Below are 27,830 nucleotides of genomic sequence, written 5' to 3'. Positions count from 1 at the left end.
ATGAAAGTATTATCTTTATTTGAATAATCGAAAATAAGTTTGATTATTAACACCTTACTCTTTAATAAAATAAAGAATATATTACAACACATAATCGGAGTCATAGATCCTCAAATGAATATTCAAATAATATTCATAAATAATATAAAAGAGTCATAAGCCTTCGAATGAATATTCAAATAATATTCAAATAAATAAATAAAAGAGTCATAAGCCCTCGAATAATATTCGAAATAATATTCAATAATAAAATGAAGTTTAAAGTTATCGAATAAACCTTATTCGATTAATAGTTTGGAAAACTATAACCATATATATATATATATATAAATATATATATATAAATATATATATCCATATCCATATAAAATCTACTCGGGATCCTCGACTCCCGGTTTTAGAAAATATTTTCACCTTTGGGTCCCTATACTAAGGGTATATGCAAGATACAACTATCCTCTAGCATAGGTATTATCAAATGAACCAACAGATATATATTTCAAGAATATGAAACAGGCATGCATATATACCATATTAGCATACTCCAATATATTGCAAAATTTGCTAATAACAATCATGCAATATCACAAGATAATGCATATACATATATTTACATCACAACAACAGTATAACGGGTAGAAAACTTGCCTGAGCGACTGGGGGTTACGAATGGCTCGGGACGAGTCTGGTAACCTATAAACAACAAGTAAGTTGGAATTAAACCAAAGTCACTTGTAAATCTATACTCTAACCAACTCAGACTCTAACGCTCGTTTTGCGCTTACTGATTCTCTTAAGTCACTCGAGTACCCTCGGCTCCACCATTTTTAATAATTTAACCTTTACGAGTTTTAAGGCGATTCCTTCGCGAGTGTCTTACCAACTACCTAACACACTTACCATAAATGTTTCATGCATTAATTAACCCTTTTTGGTCTTTAACCTATGTTTCAAAGTAAGGCGAGGGGAAAAGTTTCGTTCGCGAAACGCCGTTACTTGAAACGGTCATTTCTCCTAAACCGTGCATCGGAATCGAACGAACTACATATCAAAACGAAGCTCGTAACATGAGCTATCTAAATATGGCAGTGGTCATAATATAGCAGGGGGTTCTCGGGTCCTAATGTTATGCACAAAAACAGTCCAAAGAAAATCGGACGTTACGACGGCTATGTTTACGCGATTACCAATGTTTAAACTACTCCAATTAACCACCAACCAACTCATAACCATCAATACAACAAAACTTCACCTAAACCATACCACATCAGTCCATAATCTCCAAGGTTTTCAACTCAAACAACCACAATCAAGACCTATGAACTATAATCAAGCTTCAATTACCAAAACACTTCCAAATCAAACCAAACTACTAATAATCACAATCCATGCTTCTCATTTCACAACACCAACCATTAAACTTACTAAAAAATAAAGTAAAGGCTAGGGTTTGAAGTTTATACCTTCCTTGGGAGGTGTTAAGTTGCTAGGAAGCCTTAGGGAGCCTCCTACAAGCTTGATCTTTCCAAAGAAATCAAGAACACAAAGTTAGGCTTTGAAGTTTCTAAAAGTCCGATTTAAAGAACTGTCAAAATGAGGGTCTTACCATGATTATTTGGACGAGACTTGTGAACAAGAGTTGTAGGCCATCTCAATACCTTTCCAATGAGCTATAGAACACAATATTTGAGTGAGAAATGAAGGAGATACAGCAGTTTTAGTGTTCTGGTTCTGTTTTGGCCGAGAGCATGAAGAACAATGCCTTGGTTTCTTTTTGATTTTGATGAAAAATGATTTGCTTGGCTTGGTTGGTTTGATTTTTATGTTTGTTTTAGTAAATTACCTAGTTGCCCTTGATTTTGTGTGGTTAAAAAGTCACCACATCTCCTTCCTTTTTTGTCATGCTTGTGTCATCCTCATGATGTCATCCTCCCCTCCTTGTCCTCTTTCTATTGGCTGGATGACATCATCCCCACTAATCCCCTTGATTAACTTCCTAATCGTTTGCCTAATGACCGCTGATCTGTTATACGGTTCGCTTAACTTTCGTTTTCGTTTATCGTTTGAGGGATCATACCCGGGATCTTATTACTTAGGTTCCCTTAACCTTTCTCAATATATTATATTCCTTTTATGATCCTCTCCTATAATCCTTTAATTTAAATCCTTTTTATCCTGTTACCTTTTTCTCAAATCTTTCCGTATCTAGTGTATTTCCGGGAAAAATCAAAGTGTTCGGATTTGGATTCTGACGATCTTTACATACACTTATATCCCATATAAAGTACTAATAAAATCTCAGAATATCCATATCAGAACCCCTACATAGTGTGGCATGAAAAGTTTTCTCATTCAGCAAAAACACTATTCATAAGGGTTTCAAAAATTTCCCAAAAATTGGGGTTATTACAGTCTCCCCTCCTTAAAAGGATTCCGTCCTGGAATCAGATAGAAAGTGAATAGGGATACTCTCTTAGCATTGCACTTTCTAACTCTCGAGTAAATTTTCCCACATTGTGGTTCTACCATCAAACTCTTACTAGTTTGATAACCCTTCTCCTAAGCACTCGTTCCTTTTTACTCTATACCCTTCCTGGTTGCTCCATATAGGTTACGTCTGGTTGCATGTCTATGCGCTCATATGCCCCTATTTGTCTGGCATCCGAATTACACTTCCTTAACATTGATACGTGGAACACGTTATGAACTTGCTACAGGTTCGGGGGTAGGGCTAGCTCATATGCTAACTTCCCAAACGTCTTAATATATCCAAGGGTCCAACAAATTGTAGACTTAGCTTTCCTTTCTTTCCGAACCTCATCAATCCTTTTCAAGGGTTTCCAAGGGGATACCTATAACATTACTAGGCCCCCTATTTCATACTCTTTGTCCTTTTTTGAGTCAAATCAGCATACCTCTTATGTCCATCTTGGGTTACTACCAGCCGTCCTCTGATTAGATCTATTATATCCCTGGTCCTTTGGACTACTGCGGGTCCGAGCATCTTGCGCTCTACAACTTCATCCTAACATAAGGGAGATCGACATTATCTTCCCTCAAGGATCTCATAAGGTGACACCTCGATAATGACATATGATCTATTGTCGTGATATAACTAAATCCGCGTTAAGTGATCATTCCAAATTCTTTCAAGTCTATTGCACAGACTCTCATTATAGCGTTTAGCATTAGAGCTTTTACTTCTCAATACCCATTCTTTTCTAGTTCGTAATCGCTACAACCTTCCGTTCCTAATATTATACTAGTTATACTTTTGCTCGTTAGCGTTCTATAACCTTTTAATAATCACGTCAACCTTAGTATCACGAATGTGTTCCCATTCCGCATACTACCACCACTTTATTACTCCTTTTTCAGCTGCTTCTATCTTTGGAAGCTTGATCAATCATATAGAAGTAAAGGAATTTGTTGAGAGATCACTATGATCATGAACACTTGTTATATTGCATAGTTAGTACAGAAGGTGGCCAGCCTTTAGTACTTGACAAGCAATTAAACAATAGATGGTATCCTACTAGGCTTCTATCACACAGATAGATAGTCATTCGGCAATACCTCCCCTTCTGGAAGGGTTGTTCTTCTCAGATTACATGAAATGAAAAGAAGAGAAAAGAACGAACTGAAGAGAATTGTATATATAAAAAATATATATACTGCCACAAAATATCTGGCTTGGAACCTACCTCTGAATTATAGAGGTTTGTCATAGGAGAACAAAACATAAACGTATTTATATCAGCATCAAGTATTATAGCATCGTATTTCCCATGCCTAAATATTTCTATTCCGTCCATCATTCCATGGACCCACACTCTTCCTCGAGCTTATACATAATCACCTTTGAAACTCCCTTGACATCGAAAATCGAATCTGGGATCTCATTCTATACATCATCGTTACTATAATTCTATGCTTGCACCGCAACCTTCCTCGTATAATAATACGACTCTCTATTGATAAGAAAGAATAATTATTCACCAGGTAGATACTCTACTTAATTAGTCTATCAATGATAACTTATACACTACCACGACCCGATTAGTGGTACTCAATCTCAACACCCATTCCAATACAACTCTCACGGTTGTAATCAGCTCACTACTCGCAGAATCATTGCTGCCTTACTATGGTCCACCACTGACCCACTGTCATCATTCACTTTCCATGAAATCTTAATAGCTAACCATACGGAGTCCATACATGTCGTATCAAATCCTTCTAAGGAGGTAACATAATCACCATTTCTGATTCATGAAGAACACTCCTGATCCTGACATACATACATGACATGAAGCAGATAAAAGTGCAGAAGAGTTTCAATCAAAGCAACGATAACAGGTTAATACTATTCTTAATCATACACCCTAAATAGAAGAATTAACTCAAGGGTTCATCTAGTCCTTTTTGAAACATGGTCCTGGATTATCTCAAGATAGGACCTTCTAAGATAGATAGCCCGTTCATGGCGATTACACGAATTAAACCTTTATCAACTACTATTACGGTTGGGTATTGCACAGTCATCAGAAGGAATGTCAATCTTACAAACCATAATTCAACCTTCACATTTTTAACCATCATCACTGTATTCTTTTGGCACACGCGCCTATAATTATCCTCTTACCCTTAAAGTGTCGGCCACCTCTTTGGCCTTTCCTGATAGTAAAATTTCCTTACAGTCAATGTCATTTTAACCACCTCCAAATAAATTTTCTACCTTATTTCCAATCACTGCTTGAGTGAAGATGTTTTCCTTAAAATCAGATGGGAAAAAAAAATATCACCATTTTTCCATAAGTTATTGCCTCAGTCTTTAGAGGCTAATCACTGTCAAGACTGACTCTCAATCATACTTAGAACATTTTTTTTATCTTAAGTCCTAATTGCCCTGAACAATTTCGACCATTACTGGTTTGATCCATACTTTCTCGTGGTTTAACATGTGCCCCACTTGGCATCATTATAATTACGTCATATTTCCTTTATCCACATTTCTATTCTTGAGAATTTTGAATATTACCTTTTTCCTTATAAAACCTCTAAGGTTATCCTTCAATCGTTCCTCCTGTATTCCCTAGATACAGGGCATATCACAATACCATTTACTAATAGTAGAACCATTGTCTATATACTTCTGCAAAATTTCTCCACTGATTCTTAAAGGTTGTTGTTACCTTAACCCTTTCCCAATCATACTGTCAAAACTCATACTGTCCCTATTAAGGGTGAAATTCCAACCTTTATGCATTCCCCTAGGATTCATTTTAAGTTACCGATGTTCTATCCTTAATTCCACCTTTAAAAGGTACCTGCATCCTTCCATGGATAAATCAAGTCATATATCCCTGATAAGGGTGTCTTATTCAATCATTCCCACCTCGATAGTCTATACCTAACTTCATAATAGCATCCTTATTCAAATTGAGGTCAATCCATATGGCCTCCAAAAGATAACAATGGTCATCCACTTTTCTTTCTTGATTTGGTAATGATAACATGGATGTTCTGGAAGATATTGGTCATGTTCAACGTGAACTTCTTCTTAATAATTCCTTATTTACTTTTGTTGTTTATCTCAACAGTCATCTCAATGTTGGGATATCTTTCATATCTGGCGTCTCCCTTTCTGGGTATCATGTCACCGGTCTTACACTTTACCTTCTTGAAGGTCACTTCCTTCACCCAATTTTCTTAATTTCTTACTTTCTTGTCTCCTCAGTCTATCCGCGTCTCATTATTTATCCTTCGAATTATCTCAAGGTTTCCTCGAATCTTCCCAACTTACAGGGGATAAAATATATGTATCTCTTACACCTTCAACCATCAATTTAACTCATGGTGAATCACTCTCATCCGGACGATTACCTACTTTTCTATTTCTATTTCTACGAGTCTTTAGGGTTTCCTCATACCCAACTCCCTTATCATTCCTCAAACTCTCTTGCCTTTATATTCCTTTCTCTTATCGTTATTTCATGAACCAACACAACATAAGCATTGATTTCAAACATCCCGTCATTCTGGATTCGTGTCTTCAGAACGAATCTTGATAACTTTTACAACTTAGATTCATAATTCATCATACTCGTCTGCCTTTGTTCTGGCTCTTAAGCTTTTACACTGTCTCCATAACCTTGGGAAGTACTTTCCTGAAAACAATTGACTGAACTTAAATCAGTTTATTATAATCTCTTGCTCCGTGCCTTCCTTGGCCTTTCACCAGCGGGTGGTCTCTCTCTTAGGAGGGTAAGTGACAAAACAGTCTTTTGTGGTTCGTCAATCATTTAGAATCTCAAATGATTCATCTATTTCCTTTAGCCAGGCTCTTGCCTCGACTGGGTCAGCTTGTTCCTTGGAACTCTGAGAGCTTAGCGACTTAAAGGTCATGAAAGAATTTCCCACCGCACTGTCTCCTCAGGGTGGTGGTTGGGGATAATAGTCTAAGTTCTCTTTAGACAGGTCCATGAATTGCCGTATAGGGGTACCATCTCGGGTCTCCTGTCCTTACTCGACTTTTGTTTCCTCAGTCTAAATATTTCTTCCTACTCCCCATAATTGGGGTCATCTTACATAATTTAAATCCTCATTTTCCACTTCATCATGTTATGGGTTCCTTTTGTCTTGGTGGCAACCTCCCTGACTATCACGTTCAGGGTTTGCTCTAACTCTTATTCCTCAAACTAGCTTCATCTTTAAGCTCTTAAACCTTTGGAACCCAAATTCTATAGGAATACCTCATTATTCCCTTATCATCACTCTCGGTATTAATCTCATACCTATTTGTTGGCTCTCTGCCTTCATTCATCACTTTTACTGGCACAATATGTTCTTTTCCAATACTTCGGGCTGTATTGCTATCTCAAACAGCTTTTCGGTACCGGCTCCGGTTACCTTCACTACTATTTCCATTTTCTCAAAATCTCTTATAAACTCTCCAAAAGACATTATCATCTTGAGTCTCTCCTTTTTACTAAGGGCATCAGCCACCATATTGGCTTTCCCCGAATGATAAAGAATCTCCCAATCATAATTCTTGATTAGCTCTAACCGCCTCCTCTGGCGTATATTGAGCTCTTTCTACGTAAGAATGTACTAGAGCTCCTATGGTTTGTGAATCTCACACTTCTCTCCATACAAGTAGTGCCTCAAATCTTTTGGGCAAAACTATTGCCACGAGCCCAAGCTCATGGGTGGGGATATCGAATTTTAAATTCCCTTAATTGTCTTGACGCAGACGCGATTATCTTGCTGTGCTATATAAGAAGCACCCTAATTCCTTATGCGAAGCATCACTTACAAATCACAAAATCTCATTTTCCATCCGGCAACGCCAACATAGGGAACGTCACCAACCTTTGCTTCGGTTCTTAAAAGTTGTTCTCGCATTTCTCTGTCCATTCGAACTTCTCAGTCTTACGAGTAAGCCGCGTTAAAGGGGCTACTATCTTTACAAACTTGAACGAACCTCTGGTAGTGACCGGCCAATCCTACCTCTGGTAGTCGACCAAACCATGGTCATCAATTCATCAGTGGTCCTTTATCCAATCCTGTCAGGATCCTCCATGGGATCCTCCTCAACAACTATCCCTTCTAGGACAACATCCTCAACCGCTAAATCCTCAATATCAACATCATCCGGTCCTGCATTAGGACACTCTATCGGATCCACAATCCGATCTCCAATTAGTAATAAAATATCATCGCGATGTTGCTCCTCAACCTCAGGGTTCGGAGTCCCGCTACCATATACGATAACGAACTACGCTCCTATCACGATATTTATAAGGGTTCCCATAAGGGTTTTAACTGTCAGTACTATGTTAGGTAGCCCGACTATGAACTTGGCAAGAGTTCTTATTATCTTAGTGAACTTATTATCTTAACGTCCCATCATCTCTGAGGTTTATAACGCTTAGCTCTGATACCACTTCTGTAACACCCCCAGATCCGGGGTCGGGGATCCGGGTCGTTACGAGTTCCATTTCCCTTAATAACACCCAATCTTAATAATTACTCAACTACTCTGTATTGTGACCCCACAATAAACACACACACCACACGTTATAGTCTCAGAGATGAATATCCAAAAATAATCACAAGTCGTTTTATTCCACAATTATATGCCAATACACCTTAAAAAGGTTTCTGAATAAATTTACATTTTTTTGCCATTATTACAATTCATAAATATACATAATCTGGTACATCAAAAGTTGAAAGCCTAGCCTATTGGTAGTTCCTACCTCAGCTATGGCGGCATCAGTGCTTCTAGAAAACTGCGGAACGTCTCCTAATCTCTTGCGAATCGGGAGCTTGGTCCGGTTCATCTTGTCTATCTGATGTTGTGTGATGAAAGAAGAAAGCAAGGGTGAGCAGCAAGCCCACCAAAATAATATGTATAATGATTAACAATATATGAGCCTTCTCATAGTACTCATGAAAGTCTTGGTCAAAAGAAATGAACCAAGTTGATATCTTAATGCGATGAAGTCGCAAAATATTCAGTATATATATATATACATATATACTTTTCAAAATATTGGAAGTCCTCTTCCATGCACAATATACACAAAGTCCCAGTGTATAACTATATAAAAAAAAATATCGTTGCAAGGTGATCTCATATATCTAACCTTGTCTCAACGTTTTTCTGAAAATCTTTGTCATTCATAAGACAATTATTAATTAGATATAAGTTTAAAAGATGAAGTTACAAGATACCCCAATATACTTATATCTTTCCCAAATACTACTTGAACTACCACCGTTCAAGTTATAATTAGCTTCAAAAGTTCATCACATAGATGAGACTATAAGGCAAGATTTGAATAGATTAAATCTTTAAAATATTATCAAAATAAAATGAAGTTACGAGATACTTCATTTCATATAAACATCATTTTGAAAACTTGACCCTGCCAACACTCAACAATCGCCCAACCGTAGCCTTTCTATCGAAGTGCTCTGGGTAGTGTTGCAGAAATTATCCAATTGGATGATGAACTCATTACGGGAGTTTGCCGCGCCAGGAAGACCACTTACGATGATCAGTCGTAGTAGTACAACCCCACCATTTTCTACATGTAGAGGAGAACCTGTCGGATTTACTTGTCAACCGAACACTGAACTCCTAAGGAATGGACCGCCTTAGCGGAACTTCCAGGCCATTTGGGCCAATATAATAAGGCTGGGCCGGCGCTACTCGGCCACTTACGCCACTCCTAGTTCAGATGAAATCCATGACTCTGAAACGTAAAGCTTGTCCCCGCTTTCCCCAAGTAGAAACTTGTTGATACGGCTCCACCAAGAAGTCGTATCTATTTGGAAAGGAGAACTCACCGATATTTCCCAGGCGATGCCTGTTAATGGATTAACTTGTTCCAAGAATTTTACTTCCCGAGTGTTGGGTAAGTAATCAATTCATTTATCAAAACAGCAACCTTGTTGCGAATATAAAACACACCACAGAGCCGGATCCCTCAGGTTTTGAGCGAGTATTTAAATCCCCTTCGAAAGGAGGATCTTAAAAAAAATGAGTTTTGGGATCCGCTCTAACTTTTAAAAAAAAATCATTTTGAAGACTCGCAAAACATTTTTAAGAATGTTTGGAGTGAAGCTGATTTAATGAAGTAAATCAGTCCCCAGAATATTTAGAAAATGACCGAATATTATTATTTAAATAATATTCCCATAAAGAATAGTCTTTTATAAAAATAATTGAAGTAGAAGTTTTAAAACTTATACTTGAAATAAACATTAAATAACCAAAGAAATACTTATATGAAAGTATTATCTTTATTTGAATAATCGAAAATAAGTTTGATTATTAACACCTTACTCTTTAATAAAATAAAGAATATATTACAACACATAATCGGAGTCATAGATCCTCAAATGAATATTCAAATAATATTCATAAATAATATAAAAGAGTCATAAGCCTTCGAATGAATATTCAAATAATATTCAAATAAATAAATAAAAGAGTCATAAGCCCTCGAATAATATTCGAAATAATATTCAATAATAAAATGAAGTTTAAAGTTATCGAATAAACCTTATTCGATTAATAGTTTGGAAAACTATAACCATATATATATATATATATATATAAATATATATATATAAATATATATATCCATATCCATATAAAATCTACTCGGGATCCTCGACTCCCGGTTTTAGAAAATATTTTCACCTTTGGGTCCCTATACTAAGGGTATATGCAAGATACAACTATCCTCTAGCATAGGTATTATCAAATGAACCAACAGATATATATTTCAAGAATATGAAACAGGCATGCATATATACCATATTAGCATACTCCAATATATTGCAAAATTTGCTAATAACAATCATGCAATATCACAAGATAATGCATATACATATATTTACATCACAACAACAGTATAACGGGTAGAAAACTTGCCTGAGCGACTGGGGGTTACGAATGGCTCGGGACGAGTCTGGTAACCTATAAACAACAAGTAAGTTGGAATTAAACCAAAGTCACTTGTAAATCTATACTCTAACCAACTCAGACTCTAACGCTCGTTTTGCGCTTACTGATTCTCTTAAGTCACTCGAGTACCCTCGGCTCCACCATTTTTAATAATTTAACCTTTACGAGTTTTAAGGCGATTCCTTCGCGAGTGTCTTACCAACTACCTAACACACTTACCATAAATGTTTCATGCATTAATTAACCCTTTTTGGTCTTTAACCTATGTTTCAAAGTAAGGCAAGGGGAAAAGTTTCGTTCGCGAAACGCCGTTACTTGAAACGGTCATTTCTCCTAAACCGTGCATCGGAATCGAACGAACTACATATCAAAACGAAGCTCGTAACATGAGCTATCTAAATATGGCAGTGGTCATAATATAGCAGGGGGTTCTCGGGTCCTAATGTTATGCACAAAAACAGTCCAAAGAAAATCGGACGTTACGACGGCTATGTTTACGCGATTACCAATGTTTAAACTACTCCAATTAACCACCAACCAACTCATAACCATCAATACAACAAAACTTCACCTAAACCATACCACATCAGTCCATAATCTCCAAGGTTTTCAACTCAAACAACCACAATCAAGACCTATGAACTATAATCAAGCTTCAATTACCAAAACACTTCCAAATCAAACCAAACTACTAATAATCACAATCCATGCTTCTCATTTCACAACACCAACCATTAAACTTACTAAAAAATAAAGTAAAGGCTAGGGTTTGAAGTTTATACCTTCCTTGGGAGGTGTTAAGTTGCTAGGAAGCCTTAGGGAGCCTCCTACAAGCTTGATCTTTCCAAAGAAATCAAGAACACAAAGTTAGGCTTTGAAGTTTCTAAAAGTCCGATTTAAAGAACTGTCAAAATGAGGGTCTTACCATGATTATTTGGACGAGACTTGTGAACAAGAGTTGTAGGCCATCTCAATACCTTTCCAATGAGCTATAGAACACAATATTTGAGTGAGAAATGAAGGAGATACAGCAGTTTTAGTGTTCTGGTTCTGTTTTGGCCGAGAGCATGAAGAACAATGCCTTGGTTTCTTTTTGATTTTGATGAAAAATGATTTGCTTGGCTTGGTTGGTTTGATTTTTATGTTTGTTTTAGTAAATTACCTAGTTGCCCTTGATTTTGTGTGGTTAAAAAGTCACCACATCTCCTTCCTTTTTTGTCATGCTTGTGTCATCCTCATGATGTCATCCTCCCCTCCTTGTCCTCTTTCTATTGGCTGGATGACATCATCCCCACTAATCCCCTTGATTAACTTCCTAATCGTTTGCCTAATGACCGCTGATCTGTTATACGGTTCGCTTAACTTTCGTTTTCGTTTATCGTTTGAGGGATCATACCCGGGATCTTATTACTTAGGTTCCCTTAACCTTTCTCAATATATTATATTCCTTTTATGATCCTCTCCTATAATCCTTTAATTTAAATCCTTTTTATCCTGTTACCTTTTTCTCAAATCTTTCCGTATCTAGTGTATTTCCGGGAAAAATCAAAGTGTTCGGATTTGGATTCTGACGATCTTTACATACACTTATATCCCATATAAAGTACTAATAAAATCTCAGAATATCCATATCAGAACCCCTACATAGTGTGGCATGAAAAGTTTTCTCATTCAGCAAAAACACTATTCATAAGGGTTTCAAAAATTTCCCAAAAATTGGGGTTATTACATTGCCCCCCAGTCCGGAGTTCGTGAGTTCAGCGAATCAGGACTAAGGTGGTTGTCATTGTCAGGAGTTGAGCTTTTCTTGCCCCCCCAGTCCGGACTGGGCCGAGTTCGGCGAATCAGGACTAAGATGGTTGTCCCTCGCAGGAGTTGAGCTTTTTTTGCCTCCCAGTCCGGATTGCGCTGAGTTCGGCGAATCAGGACTTAGGTGGTTGTCCTTGTTAGGAGTTGAGCTTTTCTTGCCCCCCAGTCCGGAGTTCGTGAGTTCAGCGAATCAGGACTAAGGTGGTTGTCATTGTCAGGAGTTGAGCTTTTCTTGCCCCCCAGTCCGGAATTCGTGAGTTCAGCGAATCAGGACTAAGGTGGTTGTCATTGTCAGGAGTTGAGCTTTTCTTGCCCCCCAGTCCGGAGTGAGTTGAGTGGGGGAGTCCGGGCTTGGAAGTTGAAACGGTTTTGGGGGTTTCCCCCCAATTATTTGAATTATTACAGTTGTCTTTTTCAAAAGACGTGCTGTAATAATGACTCTCCAATAATGACCGCTCATGATGGGCGGCTAGGATCGTGCCACGTGGTGTGGCTGTTTAGTTTTTAACCCCCCTATAAAAGGAGGTGTTGTCTTCTTTGTTTTTCTTTTTATTGCTTCTCCAATTCTTCTATTTTTCTCTTTTTCTCTGGAAGTTTCCTTTGCTGTTCTTGCCGTCGCCGCCTGTCGTTGTTGCTTGGCAGTGGTTGCTTCTTGGTCGTTCCCAGTCACTCCGTTTTTTCTCCATCTTGTAAGTGTTGTTCTCTCTCTTTGTTTCTTTCTTTAATCTGATTATTTCTTGGTTTTCATGGTTTCGTTGTAGAGATTCTGTGTTCTTGTATTTTGTTTTGGGTGTTTTGCTGTATGTATGTGTATATGTATATGTTTATGTTTTGGTGTTTGATCCTGTAATGATAGTGTTTCTGGAATTATGGTTTTCTGTTAGGGTCCGGACTTGGATAAATAGTCCGGACTGGTAGAGTAGGATTTGGAGGTTGTAATTGGTTGTTGTTTTTGTGTTGATGTGTCGTTTGATTTCGGAGTATTAGGCTAGTTTTGGGTGTTTAACTTCGGGGTTCTCTCAGTCCGGAGCTCCTGCTGGGTTTTGGAGCTTTGTTTTCTTTTGGATTGGGTCTCCGGACTGGCTACCTTTGGCTTGTAATAAAATTGATAATAGGGTAGTCCGGACCATCTAGCATTGAAAATAAATAAACTGTAGGGTTATAGACTAACCTTTGTCACTTGTTTTAGGTTTATGGTCCGGACTAAAGCTCTTGCCAAGGCCTACATAACTTGCTATCCGGGGCCATCTAGTTCGGATTCTGAGTATTCTGAGCGGGTTAAAATGGGTAAGAAAGCTTCTACTTCGGACTCCGAGGCCATAACGAAGCTTTCGGTTGCTAAGATCTCCTCCAGGAAGGTACCGTGCAGTCCGGAGGGGCTATGGGTTGAGAATCTCGGGTATTTCGTGACTAAGAGTGAGGAAATTGAGGATAGCTTTTACTATAGGAGCATTAGGTCCGGATACGCTAGGCAGCAGAACGCGGCTCCGGGGCCTTACAATCAGGAAGAGTTGGATAGGAAATTTTCTGGGAGCATAGTGGCTAAGGAGCCCTATGAGTTGAAGGAGGAATACGCCGCCTTGGACCATGAGGCGCAGGATTCTTCAGTCCGGGCTACCTTTCAACTAGATCGACGGATTGAGTGGAGGTGGCCGACTCCGGACGAAAGGATTTATCATAGGCCGTCTGATGGGTTTGTTCCGGTATGGCTGGAGCATCTCCGGTCCGGGTGGAACCCGCACTGGCACTTGTTTCTCAAGCATTTGTGCAAATATGTATATAAGGTTTCTCCGATGCAGATTACGCCCAACGGAATAAAGTGGATGACTTGGTTTATTGCCACCTGTAATAAGTTTAAAGTTCAGCCCACTTTTAAACTATGGCATCACTTATTTCATCTGGTCCGGTCCGGTCAGACCCCTCTTTATGAGCTTCGGTTCCGGGCTGCTGAGTGCGGTTATGGGGGTTCTTATAGGCCAGTGATTCAGCAGTCTTCTCTGAAGCATTGGAATGGAGAGCTTATCCTGCTGAGGGGCTTGGATTTGTTTTATCTTCCCTACATAGCTGCTGAAGGAGTCCGGACTAGTTTCCGAAGGGATGTTCTCCGGGGGGATGCGCTCCGGATGATTTTTGCATTTTGTGAATGCTTGGGTTTTCAAATGACCCGGGATACGTTTATGATGTATAGGACTATGCATAGAATAGGGTGTAAGTAGTTTCTTTTTGTCCGGACCTTGTATATGTTTCTTGTGTTTGTTTATTTGCCTTGATTCTGTATCAGTTTTGACTTGTGTTTTTGGTTTTCTTTGCAGGTTTGCCCCATTACAATCCGGACATGTTGTCTTCAGCGTACAGTGATGCTCTGAAAGGTCTGGGCAAGGCTTTCAAGTTGCCTAAGAAGAATGCTGTTGCTGGCTCCGGATCGAACGCCTCGGCTGAGGAGGGATCGCAGAGTAATGCCGTCCCCAATCCGGGGCCCGAAGTTCCTGTGAACCAATCCACTCCGGAGCGTAATGTTGAGTTGGATATGGGTAATGAGTTTGACAATCTTGAGGATTTAGGCCCTATTTGGGAGGCTCCGGGTGCTGATTCTGGGAGGAGGAGGAAGAGGCTCCGGACTCTTGGGTCGAAACCTCCTAGGGCTGAAAACTATGAAGCTGGCTCCGGGTCCGGGGCTGGCAAAGGGAAAGCAGTTGATGTTGATAGTCCGGATGAAGATGGTCCGGTGCTGGAGGAGAGGGTGGCTCGTTTCATGGCTGGGATTCCGACTCAAACTCAGTGGGGTAAGATGAATGGGCCCGGATTCGATGCCACAATGAAGGAGTGTTCCCGGCTTTGGGGTCAGGTATTTTCTTTCTGTTCTTGCTTCTTGTTTATTGTGTTGTTTGGACTTAGAATATTTTTCTAAGTTTTTCTGTCTTTTGTAGCTTGGTGGATATATGGCCGGATCCGCCTCTATTGCTTATAATGAGATTAAAGGTTTCCGGAGCGCTGTTGCTGATAAGGATGCTGAGATTAGTCGGCTCCGGGACCAAATAATTGAGAAGGATAACTCTTTGTCCGGGTTGAACAAGAATCTGAACGAAGTGACTATCCGGGCTGATAAAGCTGAGAGGGAGGTTTCTGATTTAAAATCCGAATTGGCAGAGCTCCGGAGGCAAATGTCAGCTGTTCGTCCGGAGGCTGAGGTTATTGAAGAATTTAAAAGATCTGAGGAGTACGATAGAGCTCTTGCCAATGCTGGTGCTCCGGAGATAGCTCGATGCTGGTTGGTTGCTGAGAAGTATATCAAGATGAATCCGGAGGCTGATTGGGATAGTTTCGTATCTGAGTTTATCAAAGCCAAGGAAGATATTGAACTTGGGCTAGGTGAACCGGAGCCGTTCGACGGTCCTTGCCCCAGTTTCCTGCCTCCCAATGCTCCGGAGTCCTGATATATATTTTATTTGTAAAATTGCTACTGCTACTGATTTGAGACTTGATAATATTTGGTTCTTGTAGTACTTTGGTCCGGGCTTGTTTGAGGCCGTTGAATTTGTAATGAATGCTTTCCTTGACGCTATTTTACTTTGTTTCTGCAGTTTGTTTTTGCCTTAGAATGTTTTTGCCTTAGAATATTTTCCAAGTAGATTTTTGCTCTAGTCCTGACTAATAGCTTGTCCGGACTAGTGGCTGCTTTTAGTTAGAAAATTAATTCTAAGTAAAAATTGGTTGCTCTAGTCCTGACCAACGGATTGTCCGGACTAGTGGTTGCTTAGGGATTTAATTCTAATAGAATTTGGTTGCTCTAGTCCAGACCAATAGCTTGTCCGGACTAGTGGTTGCTTAGAGATTTAATTCTAATAGAATTTGGTTGCTCTAGTCCAGACCAATAGTTTGTCCGGACTAGTGATTGTTTTAATTTTGAAAATTAATTCTAAGTAAAAGTTGGTTGCTCTAGTCCTGACTAATAGCTTGTCAGGACTAGTGGCTGCTTTTAGTTAGAAGATTAATTCAGACTAAAAATTGGTTGCTCTAGTCCTGACCAACAGATTGTCCGGACTAGTGGTTGCTTAGAGATTTAATTCTAATAGAATTTGGTTGCTCTAGTCCAGACCAATAGGTTGTCCGGACTAGTGATTGTTTTTGAAAAATATGCAAGTTTAAAGAGAAAGCTTTTCATTGATCATTCATACAATATAGAAGGAGAAACATTTTGGTTGCTTGCCCTATTGGCTACAAGTTTTTTGGTTGCTTTGTTTGCTTCACTACTGGTAGAATTTCCTTAGCCTTAGTCCATGCCAAGTGTTTGGGACTTCTGAGCCATCCATGTTGAGGAGCTTGTAGGTTCCTGGCCTGAGGACTTCTTTGATCTTGTATGGTCCTTCCCATTTGGGCATTAACTTTCCGGTGTTTGTGGGATCTGATGCTTCAGCGTCTCGAAGGACTAAGTCTCCAACTTGGAAGTTTTTGACTCTTGACTTCTTACTGAAGTGCTCTCTTGTTTTCTCCTTGTATTTTTCCATCCTTTGTACAGCTTGGTCCCGGACCTCATCAATTAGTTCCATGTTTGTTTTGAGTCCTTCTTCGTTTGCTTCTTCTTCAAAGTTTATTGCTCTGTGTGAAGGAGAGCCCACTTCAATAGGCAGCATTGCTTCTGTTCCATAAGCTAGTTTGAATGGAGTTTCTCCTGTGCTTGTCCTTGGGCTTGTTCTGTAGGACCAAAGTACGCTTGGTAGTTCTTCTGGCCACTTACTTTTGCTTTCTTTGAGTCTTTTCTCGATACCTCGGAGCAGGATTCTATTCGTTACTTCTACTTGGCCATTTCCTTGGGGATATGCCACTGATGATTTTTTGTGCTTGATCCCGCGCTCTTGTAGGTAGGACTCGAACTCTGATCCAATGAATTGAGGTCCGTTGTCTGATACTAGGACTCGTGGTATCCCGAACCTCATCAAAATGTTGTTCATAAACTTTATGCAGTCTTGCTGATTTATTGTCCTCATTGCTTTTGCTTCAACCCATTTTGTCATGTAATCAATAGAGACTAGTAGGTATCTTAGATCTCCTTTTGCTCGAGGGAATGGTCCCATGATATCAATACCCCAAACAGCGAAGGGGATAGGTGACAGGACTGAGGATGGTAGGACTGGGCTTATTCGGGATACATTGCTGAAGAGTTGGCACTCCTTGCACTTCTTGACAAATTGTATTGCATCCTGATGAATTGTTGGCCAATAGTAGCCTTGTCTTATGATCTTATGAGCTAGGGCTTTTGCAGACATGTGGTCTCCGCATATTCCTTCATGCACTTCTGCCAAGCAGTACTTTGCTTCTTCTGGGCCAATGCACTTCAGGGTAGGAGATGAGAAGGTCCTGCGGTAGAGTACTCCTTCTTCGAGGAAGAACTTGGCTGCTTTTGCTTTCAATCTTTGAGCTTTTCCTTTATCTTTTGGGAGTTCCCCTTTGTCCAAGTAGTCTATGAAGGGAGTCATCCAATTTTGAGTGTTTTCTATTTCCAAGACCTCTCCGGATTCAATTGATGGTTTGTGGAGGTCTTCGAAGTAGACTGAGCAGTCTAGGTCTGATGAATTCCGGACTAATTTGTATAGGATATCCGCTTCTTCATTTTCTTCTCGGCATATTTGGAGGATTTGGTGGCTTGGGATTGAAGCTAAATAGCTCTGAACCAGTGCTTGGTACTTCGCCAGAGTAGGGTCCTTTGCTATGTATTCTCCGTTTGTTTGTTTGACCACTATCTGGGAGTCGCTGTAAATTTGTAAGTCCTGGACCCTTAGAGTCCGGGAGAGCTTTAGTCCTGCGATCAGCGCCTCATATTCTGCTTGGTTGTTTGTTGCCGGGAAGTTGAAGGATATAGCTGTCTGAATCTTGAATCCTTCTGGGCTCCTGAGTATGAGTCCGGCTCCTGACCTCTCTGTTGTTGAAGAACCATCTACTTTTAAGGTCCAGGCTCCCGGACTAATTTCCTTTTTTGGCTCCTGATCCATGTCCATTGGTTCTTGGTCTTCTTCTGGGAAGTTGCATTCGATTATGAAATCTGCAAGAACTTGAGCTTTGATTGCAGTCCTGGGAATGAAGCTTAGGTTGAACTGGCTCAATTCCACAGCCCAATTAACAAGTCTTCCCGAGATTTCTGGCTTGTGGAGTATTTTTCTTAGTGGTTGATTTGTTACTACTTTGATCTCCCTCCCTTGGAAGTAGTGTCTGAGTTTTCTTGATGTTGTAACCAAAGCAAAAGCAAACTTCTCCAATCTTGGGTATCTTGTTTCTGAATCTTTTAGGACTTGGCTTACATAGTAGACTGGTTGCTGTGTTCCATTTTCTTCCCTGATCAGGGCAGCTCCTACGGCTTGTGCTCCTGCTGATAAGTATAAGTAGAGAGGCTCTTCTGGCTTGGCTTTAGTTAGGACTGGTGGCTGAGAGAGGTAAGTTTTGATTTCCTCGAATGCTTTCTGGCACTCTGGGCTCCAGTTTACCTCTTTCTTGTTGGTTGCTCCTTTGAGTAGATCAAAGAAAGGTAAGCACCTCTCTGCTAGTTTTGAGACAAATCTTCTGAGTGCTGCTAGTGATCCTGCTAGCTTCTGCACATCTTTTTGTGTCCTGGGAGCTTTCATCTCCTGGATTGCTTTTATTTTCTCCGGATTGGCTTCTATGCCTCTGCTGCTGATCATGAACCCTAGGAACTTCCCTGCTCCTACTCCGAAGGTGCATTTCTCCGGGTTTAGCTTTAGTTGGTTCTTCCTTAGATTTTCAAAGCATTCATTCAGATCTTCCACATGCCCTTGTATAGTTGTTGATTTAGAAATCATGTCATCGACATAGCATTCCAAGTTTCTCCCAATCTGGGACTTGAATATCTTATTCATGGCTCTTTGGTAAGTGGATCCTGCGCTGGTAAGCCCGAAGGGTAGCATCACATAAGCGTAGACTGCTCTGTGAGTTATGAATGCTGTCTTAGGGATGTCCTTCGGGTTCATCTTTATTTGGTTGTATCCGGAGAAGGCGTCCATGAAACTTAGCATTACATGTCCTGAGGTGGCATCTATCAGCTGATCAATGTTTGGAAGGGGATACGGGTCCTTCGGGCATGCATTATTTAGGTCAGTGTAGTCCACACACATTCTCCATTTGCCGTTGGACTTCTTAACCATGACTACGTTAGCTAGCCACTCCGGATATTTGATCTCTTTGATGATTCCTGCTTTGAGTAGCTTTTCTACTTCTTCGTCAATGGCTCTCTGCCTCTCTGGAGCAAAGTTTCTTCTCTTCTGCTTTACTGGTTTTTTGTTGGGGTTGACATCCAAGCTGTGCCTTGCTATGGACTCATGTAGTCCTGGCATGTCCCTTGGACTCCAGGCAAAAACATCTTTATACTCCCGGAGCAGGGAAACTAATCTCTCCTTGAAGGACTCCTTGAGTCCTGACCCAATCCTCACTTTTTTGCTTGAATTGGTTGCATCTACTTCGATTTCTTCTATTTCGACTGCTGCTTCAATTTTTGTTTGTTCTTTGTTTGAGATCATTTGATGAATCCGGGCTTCAGAGTTCTTCTTTAGATAGTTGTTTGCTTTTTCAGGTTCTTCGGTTGCTTGCATGGTAGGACGAGGTTGGTCTAGGACTCGATTTGTCTTGTCCACTACCATGACTTGGTTGCTTGCCAGTTCTTCTGGACTTGTTTTGCTTGGTTCTTCCCTTGTCCGGGGTCTGTGCTTCTTCGTGCTTTGTTGCTTGCAAAGGACCGTAGCCTTCCTCTTGTTATCTTGATGGGTTTCTGCCATAACTAACCCCTGGTTGTAGCATGTTTCAGCAACTCCGTAATCTCCTTTAATCTCCGCGACTCCCGTCGGGGTTGGGAACTTAATCTTGAGATGGGAGATTGAAGTTATTGCTTGCATCATGGTCAGAGCTGATCTGCCAATAATTCCGTTGTATGAGGAAGGAGCGTTGATCACATAAAATTTGATGACATGAGTCACTTGGTTAGGAGCAGATCCAAAATTGACTGGCAGATACAAAGTTCCTTGGATCGGGACTAAGTTGTGGCCGAAGCCATAGAGTGGGTCTTCTCGACATTCATTTGAGCGGACGCTCCCTAACTGCATTCTATCCACTGTGTGCTTGAATAGAATATTTACTGAGGAGCCATTGTCTATGAGCATTCTTCTTACTTCATTATCAAAGATGTCCAGAGTGACAACCAAAGCTGCATTGTGATGAGGGTTGACTCCTTCATAGTCCTTGCTGCTGAAGGATATCACCAGGTCTGGGAGCGATTGGATTGAGAGTACTTCTTCGCCGACGCCCGGGCTCCCGGGTGGGGAGTAGGATCCGCCTAGGACCACATTGACTATATTCTTTCCTTTCTTCTGTGCTTCTCCTCTGCTGTTGTCCCGAACTAAGTACTTGTTCATATTCCCCTTTTTCACTTGGTCCTCAATGAAGTACTTTAGTGATAAGCAATTCTCGGTTTTGTGGCCATGGGTCTCGTGATAATCACATTGCCTATTGTAGGGCCTACTCTCCGGAGGAGTTTGCATTGGCTTCGGAGGATAATAGAAAGGCTTTTCTTTGACTTCTTTCAAGATTTCTTCCCGGGTCATGTTGAGAGGAGTCCAGTCCGGCTCCTGCTTCGGCTCCCGAGCTTGCTTCACGGGTCCTGGGTCGCTGTTCGACTCCTGCTTAGGACCAAGTCTTTGGAAAACCGGGTTTGCTTGTCTTTCTTGGCTTTGGTTGCTTTGCTTAAATTTCTTGTCCTGATGGTAACCTCCTTTCGGTCGGTCATCAGTGTTTTTATTCCTGAACCCTCCATTCCGGGTCATTCTCATTGCTTGGAGCACGTCTGTTTCCTTAATGAATCTGGCGGCCATGGAATAAGCTGCTGCCAGACTTTGCGGCTCCTTATTGACTAGCTCCACAATATACCTTTCGTTGTGCTCTGGGTCCAGATTTCTTCTAAAAATGCTTAAAGCTTCCCTCTCATCCAGATTTGAAACTTTATTGATTGCTTCCTGGAACCGGCGCATGTATGCAGATAGGGATTCATTGTCGTGCTGCCGGATTGTCTCCAGGTGACACATGTGCATTTCGTGCGTTTTGTTCGCCCGAAATCTCCTGAGGAAAGAGGCTCGAAATTCCTTCCAGGAATGGATGCTGCGGGAGGGGATTCTGCTGAACCATCTCTGGGCTCCTCCCTTAAGTGTTGAAGCGAAGAACCTTGATTTCGTCAAGTCATTGTAGTAGTATATCTGCGCTATCTGTTCAAAGTAGTTCAAGTGCTCCTCCGGGTCTCCCAGACCATCAAAGGAGTCAAAGTTGTAATGTTTCAAGTCCCGCTGCCGGGGGATAGCTTCTAAGGAGTAGCTGAAAGGAGTGAGTGTTTCTCCAATCTCCACTCCTGAGTCTCTGTCCATCTTCCTCTATAATTCATAGATCATGTCTTTTAGGTCCTTCTGCTTCTCTTCTTCTTCATCATCAGAAATTAGCTCCGGAGTGGGGTCTCTCCGGGTTCTTTTGCTCCTAGGCTTGGTCAACAGCTTCTCTTCTTCTAATTGTATTCTCTTTTGGATCTTTAGCTCGAGCTTTGCTTCTTCTTCTTTCCTGATTTGCTCCCGGACTTCTTCCAACTTTCTCTGTTTAGCAGCTTCTGCTTCTTTTTTGCCTTGATCTTTTTTGCTTTTCTTCCCCTTGGCTCCAATGCGGTCGAACACCGACCTCTTTGATTGCTGGGAGTCCCCGGATTCCTCCGGCTCCTCCTCTAGTTCTGCCTCTTCTTGGAGGCGGGTCTGCTCCTGTCTGTATAGTCTGATTGCTTCTGCTAGTTCATCGCTTGTGAGGTTAGCCATGTGCTCTTCGGCTACCGGGACATTTGTGTACTTGTACTGATTGAGCTCTATGAGGGTTCTGGCATCCCTTGTGTTTACAATTCTCTCCACTACGGGAGCGTGTAGTGGTTGCTCCTGGAATGTTTCTCTCTCGGCTCCTGGATCGAGAGCCTGGGAGTGGTCCGGCTCCTGGACCTGAGCACTAGCAGATGGCTTCCCAGAGGTATTCTTTCCTGGTCTTGCCATTTCTCAACATCACCAACAACAAATGATAACAATATGGCACAGAGAATATCGGTCTAAGGTTGCTTTATGAAATTTGCAGAAACTACCCAAAATAACAACAAATACTAGCAAATAGCTTCCTGGGAGCAGTTCAAACGATTTTATGGGACTATTCAACGATGAAGTACAACGCAAAGTTATATTCAAACTAGAACAATAACGATTAAAACTAACGATAGCTCACACAAACGTGGCTTAACCAACAAAACGGGCTCACACAAACGTGGCCTAAAGTAACGAGCGCATACAAACGTGGCCGATATGAGCAACATTCATGTTTACGGAAAGGGTTGGTTGCTTGAGTTCTTACAAGTTTGAATAAATGGACTCTTTGAAGAGTTTGCTGATGAAGGTGAATCCAGGGGCACCGAGACCCAAGGATGGAGAGCCCCTCCTTCTAGCGCCAAATGATAACTCCTGGTGGCGGGGCTGCTCCTTCGACACCGCCCTGGATCCTTCGCCGCTGTAGAGGTGTAGCTGTGGTTGGGTTCCTACAAAACAACACCGGAAGGGGGGTTGGAGTCCCGCGGCGCCTCCGGCGTGAGAGTAAGAACTAGCTTTTTGGGAAGATGAGGATGAATATGAATGTACGGTGGCTGTGCGTGTATATGAGTGTAATAGAATGATTAACCCCAAAACCTCACCTTCTTGGGCTATTTATAGCCCAAGGGTAGGGTTTTGGGGTTGGTACCTCTGAATCGTAGCCATTGGTTCTGGGAGCGGAGGACACCTGGCGGGAGTGGATGCTTTACACGTGTCAGCGCGGGACTGGTTGAGGAGTGTTTTGAGGATCCTCTGACACGTGCCCTGATTATTCCCATGATTGATGTGTGACAGTTGTCCCAGTCACGTGCTCGGGCCAACGTCTCACGTGCTGGGGTCTATCAGGGTTCTGCTTGCGGGACTGAGCTTGTTAGGAGTGGTGCCGTGCGGGACTACCCCTCCCAAGAGCCGCGTGGAGTTAGGGGCCTAAGAGTAGGCCTCCTAGGAGCTGTATGGAGTTAGAGCTTAGGAGTAGGCCTCCCAGGAGCTGTATGGAGTTAGGCGCTTAGGAGTAGGCCTCCCAGGAGCTGTATGGAGTTAGGCGCTTAGGAGTAGGCCTCCCAGGAGCTGTATGGAGTTAGGCGCTTAGGAGTAGGCCTACCAGGAGCTGTATGTACTATCAGTATGTACTATCACTCGGGAAGTAAAATTCTTGGAACAAGTTAATCCATTAACAGGCATCGCCTGGGAAATATCGGTGAGTTTTCCTTTCCAACTAGATACGACTTCTTGGTGGAGCCGTATCAACAAGTTTCTACTTGGGGAAAGGGGGGACAAGCTTTACGTTTCAGAGTCATGGATTTCATCTGAACTAGGAGTGGCGTAAGTGGTCGTGTGGCGCCGGCCCAGCCTTATTATATTGGCCCAAATGGCCTGGAAGTTCTACTAAGACGATCCATTCCTTACGAGTCCAGTGTTCGATTGACAAGTAAATCCGACAGGTTCTTCTCTACATGTAGAAAATGGTGGGGTTGTACTACTGCAACTGATCATCGTAAGTGGTCTTCCTGGCGCGACAAACTCCCGTAATGAGTTCATCATCCAGTTGGATAATTCTGCAACACTACCCGTAGCATTTCGATCGAAAGGCTACGAATGGTTGGTTGCCGAAGCATTGACAGGGTCAAATAGTTTTAATGGTGTTCCCATTGAATGAAGTATCTCGTAACTTCATTTCCTTTAAAAATATTTCAAAGATTGAATCTATTCAAGTTTTAACTTGTGGTCTCATCTATGGAAGACCTTTTGAAACTCATTATACTTTGAACAGTAGTAGTTCAAGTAGATTTCTAAAAATGGTATAAGTATAGTGAAGTAATTGGTAAATTCATCTTCCTTTAAGCTTATATCCAGTAAGTAATTACCTTACACTTGATAAAGGATTCTAGTAAGTTATCCATTTAGATACTTGCATTATTGTCTACACTATATATTATCTTGCGAGCTGTAATGCTCACTCTTGCTTCATTTCTTCATCACATAACAACAGTTAGGAAAGATGGCCAGACTCAAGCAGACCCAACGCAAGCGCGTGGGAAGCGTCCCGCGTCTTCACGTTGATGTTGTTGCTGTTATAGCTGCAGAGGTAGATCTATTGGTAGATCAAGCATTCTACTTTTGGGAACCAAATATTGTATAATTATAACTGGTGGCAGATAATGGCAATTAATTGTAAATTTATCAAGTAATCATTTTGGGTTGTAATAAATTTCAAACTGTGGATTCAAGGACTTGTACTTATTTCAATTTCATCTCTGAGACTATAACGGGTTGTGATGTGTTAGTGTGGGGTCACATCATGAGGTTATTTATTATTAATTCAGTTAAGTGATATTGTGGAAAGAAAGACCGTGACGACCCGGATCCCTGACCCCGGATCTGGGGGTGTTACAGAAATGGTATCAGAGCTAAGCGTTATAAACCTCAGAGATGATGCGACGATATAATAATAAACTCACAAAGATAATAAGAACTCTTGCCAAGTTCATAGTCGGACTACTTAAAGTAGCGCTGACAGTTAAAACCCTTACGGGAACCCTTATAAGTATCATGATAGTAACTTAGCTCATTTAATGTGTAGGCACATGAGATAGAGGACCCTGAGATGTTCGAGCGTGAGCATGATGAGGCACTGCCAGATGCCGAGAATCAGGAGGAGCCTAAGATGGAGGAGGATGAGGAGGACCCCTCAGAGGAGTCAGAGACAGAGGTTGTTGCTATTTCAGATGAGGAGGACCCGGATGAGGTCCCAGTGGCTGAGGAGCGTGTCAGAGCTATGGTAGTGTACACTGGTACCCCTTTACCCTCACTCCCGGTGGTCAGAGCTCCTACCCCTCCACCACTATCCTGGAGCCCATATGATGACAGCTCAGAGACCCATACTTCCGAGCCTAGGCAGACTGAGGAGGCACCCCAAGCGGCTCCGGATTCACCACCTCTCGACCCTGCTCATAGGCAGTCTTTGTTAGCCCACGGCTATGTTCAGGATGTACTGAGGACCCGAGTGGCTGTTGATGAGGCCCGGCTGGATGAGGTCAGGAGGAAGTTGGATGCGGAGAGGGCGGGTAGGTGTACCCGAGCTTATAAGACTAGGGCTGCTATACCCCGATCCTTGAGGAGGGAGCTGCGGGGATAGAGCTCACGTCCCGAGCGAGACTCCGATCGCTCTAGGGGGACATGCATGGTAGGATCTCCAGGCGGCATGACGACTATATCTTCCATCGTGCGATGGAAAGGGTATGGGAGCTGACCTGCTCAGGTGTGTGATTCAGGACTGGCGATGGGATAGTCTAGTTGTCTAGTTAGTCAAGGCCTTAGTAAGAGCCAATTTTCCGGGATAGTTGACTTGCATATAACATCCTTTTTTCTGACTAGATAGATAGACTATTGTGTATCACTTTTGGGACAGATGGCTGTAGCACTGTTGTACTTTTGACCAGATCAAACTATGTATTTCTCGCATTATGTATATATTTGTTTCCTTTAAGTTCAGTTCCTTAGTGACGAGATCACTGTTTTTATCATTATTATTACTGCACTTCTTATTAGAATTGCCATAAAATAATAGAACTGCGAGATACATTCTCCCCATTATAGAGCTGTGCAAGGCACAATATTGTGTATGATTGTGACCTAATGTTGAATTTTCCAATAATTTTTTTATTATCAGTATCATGCCGCCAAGAAAGATTGGAACTAGGACGAACCCTGGATCTGAGGACCAGGGAAGCCATAACCAGGATGATAGGAACCAGGAACACAGTGAAGAGGAAGACGAGGATTATGTTGAACAGGATGACTCCCTGTATGAAGAGGAAGAGGAAACATATGATGTTGAGGGATTTGAGATAGAGGCTGAGGAAGGAGAAACTGAGGTTGAGCAACCAGTTCCAAACCCAGGCATGGATCCCATGGGCCAGTTCATGCAACTACTAAGGTAGAACTTGGAACGACAACCCAACCCACCCCCACAAGGAAATAACAATGCTGTGACAAACTCTTTCAGGGCTTTTAAGTCCCTTAAGCCCCCTGAGTTCCACGGATCAGCCGACCCAGTTGAGGCAAGGGCATGGTTAAAGGAAATGGAGAAATCCTTTGAGATTCTGAGTATCGATGAGGCACAGAAGACTGTATTTGCTACCTACCTTCTGAAAGGAGAGGCTAACTACTGGTGGGAGGCCAAGAAAAACATGGAGACAGATGCTATTATAACCTGGGAGAGATTCAGTCTGTTGTTTCTGGGAAAATATTTCCCGAGGTTTATGGGAAACCAGATGGAGCTCAAGTTCTTGGAGCTAAAGCAGAATAACTTATCTGTAGCAGAGTACGAAGCGAAATTTACTGAGTTATCAAGGTTTGTGCCGGAATTTGTGAGCACCGAGGAAAAGAAAGCTAGGAGGTTTCAGCAGGGACTGAAACCGTGGATCCAGAATAGGGTGGCAATCCTTGAGCTTACTGATTATGCCACTCTGGTGCAAAAAGCAACAATTGTAGAAGCCGGAAGTGAACAGATGCAGAAGGAAAGAGAGAAGAAGGGAATAAAGAGGAAAAGCATGAGCATGGGTGGAGGTTCCGCAGGAAGGAGCTTCCCAACTAGATTTAATCGAGGAGCAGTGTCCCTACCGGGAAAAAACACTGGGTTTAAGCGGCCAATGAGTGTGAATGTGAGCCAGAGCGGCCAGAAGTCAAGAATGTCCTATTCCAACCAGTCTCGACCCCCATTGCCAGCCTGTAACATTTGTGGAAGGATACATTCTGGGGAATATGAGGGAAAGCCAGTAACCTACTTTAATTATGGGCAAGTGGGCCTCTATTCCCACAAATACCCTTCGTCAGCCCCTGCCGTAATTCCAACCACCACTTGTCATCAGTGTGGACGCCCGGGTCATTGGAAGAAGGAATGCCCAATGAACAAACCAGCAGCTTCAAGAGCCAGCAGGGCTGCCTCTAATAAGCCACCTACTGCGAGGACTTTCAACATGACAGTCCAGGATGCTATGAAAGACTCAGATGTGATAGCAGGTACCCTTTCTCTAAATTCAGTCAGTGCAAACGTTTTATTTTATTCGGGAGCAACTAAATCTTTTATATCAAAGGACCTTGCGCGTAAATTAAGACTTAAGGCTGAACCCTTGATAGAACCCTTACAAGTAGAAATAGCCAATCATGAAATTATTCCTGTTAACCAGATTCACCCCGCCTGTGAGTTAGGCATATGGGAGCAATCTTTTATTGTTGATCTGATTCCTTTTAAATTAGGGGAGTTTGATGTAATATTGGGAATGGACTGGCTATCTAGCAATGATGCTCAGATAGACTGTAAGGGGAAGAAAGTTAAGTTAAATATCCCAGGAAAGAAAGAAGTCATATTTAGAGGAAAGAGGCAG

The 27,830-nt window shown here is 41.6% G+C and overlaps 2 protein-coding genes across 3 annotated transcripts in view; one reads left to right on the top strand and one right to left on the bottom strand.

Annotated features, from left to right (window-relative positions):
- The window catches only part of LOC141719907 (uncharacterized), a 42,815-nt gene extending 16,954 nt beyond the window's left edge, over nucleotides 1-25,861 (top strand). For both annotated transcript variants that reach the window (XM_074522269.1, XM_074522274.1), the window contains 2 exons: nucleotides 24,434-24,529; nucleotides 25,025-25,861. In XM_074522269.1, coding sequence (XP_074378370.1) covers nucleotides 24,443-24,529; nucleotides 25,025-25,579 — 642 coding nt within the window. In that variant the 5' untranslated portion in view covers nucleotides 24,434-24,442 and the 3' untranslated portion in view covers nucleotides 25,580-25,861. The remainder of the gene's footprint in view (nucleotides 1-24,433; nucleotides 24,530-25,024) is intronic.
- Nucleotides 17,430-22,362, bottom strand: LOC141675730 (uncharacterized). The gene is made up of 3 exons (XM_074482066.1): nucleotides 21,954-22,362; nucleotides 17,603-18,791; nucleotides 17,430-17,493 (listed from the first exon to the last, which is right to left on the bottom strand). Exons 1-3 carry the CDS (start codon nucleotides 22,360-22,362, stop codon nucleotides 17,430-17,432), a joined length of 1,662 nt encoding a protein of 553 aa, XP_074338167.1.
- Nucleotides 25,862-27,830: the final 1,969 nt, after the last annotated feature.

Source organism: Apium graveolens, chromosome 1 (assembly GCF_009905375.1).
Source record: "Apium graveolens cultivar Ventura chromosome 1, ASM990537v1, whole genome shotgun sequence".
Taxonomy (NCBI): domain Eukaryota; kingdom Viridiplantae; phylum Streptophyta; class Magnoliopsida; order Apiales; family Apiaceae; genus Apium; species Apium graveolens.
Note: the sequence above shows the minus strand (reverse complement) of the source record. Positions and strands in the feature narration are given on the sequence as shown.

Coding starts and splice junctions, on each gene's coding strand:
- LOC141675730 (XM_074482066.1), bottom strand. CDS start 22,362: ATGGCAAGACCAGGAAAGAATACCTCTGGGAAGCCATCTGCTAGTGCT. Junction 18,792..21,953: donor GAAAAGCAAAAAAGATCAAG/GCAAAAAAGAAG, acceptor ATCTACTCAAAG/GAGCAACCAACAAGAAAGAG. Junction 17,494..17,602: donor ATTGGCCCAGAAGAAGCAAA/GTACTGCTTGGC, acceptor ACAATTCATCAG/GATGCAATACAATTTGTCAA.